Source organism: Austrofundulus limnaeus, unplaced genomic scaffold (assembly GCF_001266775.1).
Source record: "Austrofundulus limnaeus strain Quisiro unplaced genomic scaffold, Austrofundulus_limnaeus-1.0 Scaffold177, whole genome shotgun sequence".
NCBI classification, from domain to species: domain Eukaryota; kingdom Metazoa; phylum Chordata; class Actinopteri; order Cyprinodontiformes; family Rivulidae; genus Austrofundulus; species Austrofundulus limnaeus.
The window spans coordinates 820,451-825,179 of record NW_013952579.1 but is presented as its reverse complement, the minus strand read 5'-3'; the positions used below and the strand labels follow the sequence as shown (position 1 = coordinate 825,179).

At 41.4% G+C, this 4,729-nt stretch overlaps 1 protein-coding gene across 1 annotated transcript in view; it reads right to left on the bottom strand.

The window, feature by feature from the left end:
- Positions 1 to 1,265: 1,265 nt before the first annotated feature.
- Positions 1,266 to 4,729, bottom strand: part of zdhhc18a (zDHHC palmitoyltransferase 18a) — a 10,985-nt gene continuing 7,521 nt past the window's right edge. The window contains exon 10 of the mRNA XM_014017837.1: positions 1,266 to 2,644. Within this exon, the coding sequence (XP_013873291.1) occupies positions 2,294 to 2,644 (351 nt within the window). The 3' untranslated portion in view covers positions 1,266 to 2,293. The remainder of the gene's footprint in view (positions 2,645 to 4,729) is intronic.

The window sequence follows — 4,729 nt, the reverse complement described above, 5'->3', positions numbered from 1 at the left end:
TGTGAAGGGTTATAAAATCGTGTTAGCATGAAATGCAAGAAGACATTTAAGTCCATTCAGACATATTAAATGTGTGATGCAACAAAATAAACAAGTTTAAAAGGTGAAAGCAGTGCTGGCTCTAGACATTTTGGTGCCYTAGACGAGTTGAAGCGACCCCCACCCCCACCCGAACAATGTCCCACCAACCCCAATTTAAACCCCTTAAAACAAGTTTGACAGTGAAAGGTACCATGGTAAACTTAGATTTATTTGCTTTCCCAAAAAGCAAACGCAGTAAATAACAACATACATGTCAACTTGTACGAATTATCCGAAAGTTATAAGGATTTTACATAATTTTGCAGGCATACGGACGTGTAGGGCAACCTCACAGATTTTTTTCAAGTCTTACGGATTTTTTCAAAACCTTATTTTCAAAATTATCTAACATGTCAGAGCCTGTAGGATGATTAAAAAAAAACAATAAATAATCTTACGACCTGTTCTGCCGGTAGAATTAAGTTTTGAGCTTTTTCCGCTCTACTTTCCCCCGGAGCAGGACGACGAGTCAGTGCAACGTCAATCAAATGAGAGGGAGGGTGGGGGCGATTGCTGCATTGGAGGGGAGAAAATGTTTTATGGGTAGAGTAGTTTATTTTTCCTGTAATACTTCATTAGTTTTTTAAGACAAAGCTAATTGAAAGGGGCGCTGAGCAGAGTTACAACCAGGGATTACAAATAATTACTTTTTTTCTGCAGTTCAGCGCCCCCTCCAGCAGATGGCGCTCTAGGCGACCGCCTAGTTCGCCTATGCCAAGAGCCGGCTCTGGCTGAAAGATAATACCTATACCCCTGAGCTGTTGGCTCTGAGTAACTGATTCCCTAAGCAACTTAGGTAAATCAGTGAGTGAAACTTTAACTTTTAGCTTTAATGTTGTATTATTTATTTCACATGTAGTCATTTCATTTCAACATTTATAAAAGGACGTGTAAAATGCTGTTTCTATGCAGGAAATACAGCATAGAGCTCAGTTATTGTTTGTTRGCGGTGCTGAGTCATAGCAATGAGGAACCAGTTGATAAACTGATCTTGAATCTATATGGCTCTAAAAGGTAATCAGAAATTCTTCATAAATTATTTAGCTAACATGCACAAAAAWTTTAAGTATATGACTAAAAAACAGAAAGATCTAAAACAGGTGAGATATTTACTGTTCATAACCTTTCAAGAGACTTCCACTTCAAAGGATCAGAACTCTTCAACTCCAAAAATGAGACAAAACTCCCAACAAAGTTTGTCATTTATTGACCAAACGTTACAGTTTCTTTGTCAAACTACAAAAATCCAAACCTTTAAATTCAAGCGCTGCTTGTAATCATCGACACAACCTACAGGTCTCGCTGCAGACACACAAATGTGGCAAATGCACAAATTATATACAGTTTCTGAGCTCAGATTCAACACAAAAACAGAAACACTCAAACAATAAAGGCAATTCTCCTAAAGCACTACAGACTGAACTTGATTTGAGATTCACATCCTGCCCCCTGGTGGCACAAATCAATGTTTACTCTGACAAAAAAAACAAGCTCTGTCACACACAAAAACCAACAAAACCAACAAAAAAAAGTTTGATGTTTAAGGAGCATCACAGTCGTCCTCAACATGAATTAAACATTCACGAAGGCTGAGAGGAACCAGAACCAAACAAAGCAGGAAATGGGTCTTCATAACTTTTGTTTAAAACACACACGTGCTGATTTCTAAAATGTAACAAATCCATTTCTACTTGAAATATTTGCATCCAGTTAGGTTTCTAAAAAATAAGACAGCTCTGATGAAAGCATGACACTAAAAATAAACATGCAGAGCTCCAAACAGCAGAAAAGTTTCATTCCCTTCAAAATAAAACAACTTATTTGTCGCCAGTCTGTTTCTCTTAAATGGATTCAGATGATGATGATGATGATGATGATGATGATGATGATGATGATGATGATGGGAAAAACAAATTTAAAAAAGAGGACATGAGGTTTAAAATGTCTGGACTGCATTTAGAGTCAAAAATCTTGGTTAATTTAATCCTTAGTTTGCATAAGATTTTCTGCTGAAGGTGGAGAGGGATGCTCAAAGTGTCCAAACAATTACAAATAAATTAAAAAAATATATCTCTATTGTGCTTTCAAGTGACACGACTCAACCACAAGTCCTCACAAAWACACCCACCCATGCATCGAGACCAACACTAAGAAGAAAAGTCAGTTTGTATCCAGAGCAGGTGAGAAAGCAGCAGCAGGGGCAGCCGGAGCRTCAGGACTCCCCCCAGTGAGGCGGGATGAAACCGAGGCTGGGAGCRTCGCCCACAACCAGAGTGCTGCGGCTGAGCGACGGCGACGGCGACGCCAGGCGGAAGGCCGGGTTGATGGAGTGCAGCGAGTCCCTCCGGCCGCGTTTGCCGAGCGGGAGGCAAAGRCGAGCCGCGGCCTGGCGGTGGAGCTGCCGCGAGCAGCCGGCGGCGGACAGCGAGGAAGGCTCTGCGGAGGCGCCGGCGGGAACCTCCTGGACCAGGGGGGCGGTCTTCGGGGTCCCCGCGGGGCACAGCCCGTGAAAGTCCGAGGAGTTGACCATCCTCTCCAGCACGTCCTTTGTGCTCCGAGTGCACTGGGTGAAGGGAGACAAAACAGAGACGTCAGAAGGAGGTGACGCTGAGATGTGAAGGATGAAACTGGTCATGGTGGAGAGACTCCAGATGAAGCAAGAAATGAGTCAGTTGCTGCYTCTGAAATGAGAAAGATGTTTATATAGAACTACAAAACTCTACGGGGCATTAAATGTCAAATAAAAAGTTGTAAATTCTCACAAACAAATTTTCAGGATGTAGCTCATTTTCTGAGCGTAAAATCCTAGTTTGTTTTTTTACCTCACTGTTCTTACATTTGGCAATTTTTTTCTACATATTCTATTTAAACATTATCCATCCATCCATGTTCTTCCTCTTATCCAGGGTCAGGTCACAGGGGCAGCAGCCTAAGCAGAGAGACCCAGACTCCCCTCTCCTCAGCCACTTGGACCAGCTCATCCGGGGGAATCCTAAGGGGTTCCCAGGCCAGCTGAGAAACATAGTCCCTCCAGGGTGTCCTGGGTCTTCCTCTGGGCCTCCTCCCAGTGGTACGTGCCTGGAACACCTCACCAGGGAGGCGTCCAGGAGGAAACCAGATGCCTGAGCCACCTCAACTGGCTCCTCTCGACGTGGAGGAGCAGCGGCTCTACTCTGAGTCCCTCCTGGATGACCGAGCTTCTCACCCTATCTCTAAAGGGAGAGCCCAGACACCCTGCGGAGGAAACTCATTTCAGCCGCTTGTATCTGCGATCTCATTCTTTTGTTGTGATGTCATCATCCTGAGACAATACCAACCACTAACAATGCCAACTCTGCTGAAGATGTTTTTAAGAATTTAAATTAAAAATGTGTTCAGTGAAAACAATATGGATGGTTCCTGTGGTCCGGCCGTGTGAAGTACAGCTCAGTCTTCAGATGCAACTGCAAGTTCGATGTCTTGCAGGTAAGTGTTAGCAGTTAGCGTTAGCGCTGCTAGCAGCATTAGCATTTTGCTCAGGATGATGACGTCATAACAAGAGCAGAGCAAAGGCTGCATTCAATTTCAAAAAACTTCAGTGTAAACTTCAAGATTCAAGATTTAAATTTTACATTTAGGATTTAATATTTACACACATTATTTAACATTTAAATTTAACATTTAGTTTTAAAAAACGCTAAATGTATGAACAGTGAGCTAAATATAAAAATGTTAGTGGAAAACGTTTAACACTTAGAAAGTGAGCTAAATAATGAAAATGTCTTTGTGACATTTTTTAACATTTTATTTTGCATTTGATGCCTCATAAAAGCAGAAATGTTGGGAAGTTTTCTAAAATGCAACGTTTACTTAAACAAGTAAAAATAATTAAGCTTTAATAGAATAAAATATGTTTAATTAGTTCAGCACTGAAAAATAATGCGTGGGCCTGCCTTTTTATTTATAAAAGTGTTTTAAGAGAAACCTTTTTTATTTTATGTATTTATTTATTTATGTGGCATTTTTTAAACTTCCCAACTGAACAGTGCACAGAAAGATGATTCAGACTCAAACAGCAGACTCGTGTGTGTTTCCCACTACTCATGCACAAAAACACACTGATCCAGAAACAGGACATCTTTAACTCAACAACAAGGTCATCAGCCTTCAGATGAGTGAGTGAGAGAATGTTAATAATGAGTGGAACGGTATGAAACATGCAGACAAGCGCTCAATCAAGACAACCTTATCACAAAGTCTGCCCGAGCTGAGTTTGGGTTTAATTGCTGACAGCAGCTGCAACAAGCAAATCCAAAGCAGATGGTGAAGTGAGAAGATGATTGGTTAAAAATGTTGAGCCCCGCCTACTCTTACCATCAACCGTCTGCATGCAGCAGAACCCTTCAGGACGTGCAGGACAGAGAAAAGTCCTGACAGTTCTCCTCCTGGTGGAGTGGGATAAATACAACACTGAGTGGATCGTCATACAGCTGAGACACCAGCACTTTTTTTTTCTCAACGACATTAAAGGGCCTGTGACATCAATTTTTTTCAGATAAAGACGAACGCATTTTTGAAACAATAACATTGATAACATTTTGCAAAACAAATTTCACGCCGCTGAGATGAACGGTTGTTGAGATATTTGCATGAGAAGTAACAGGAAGTG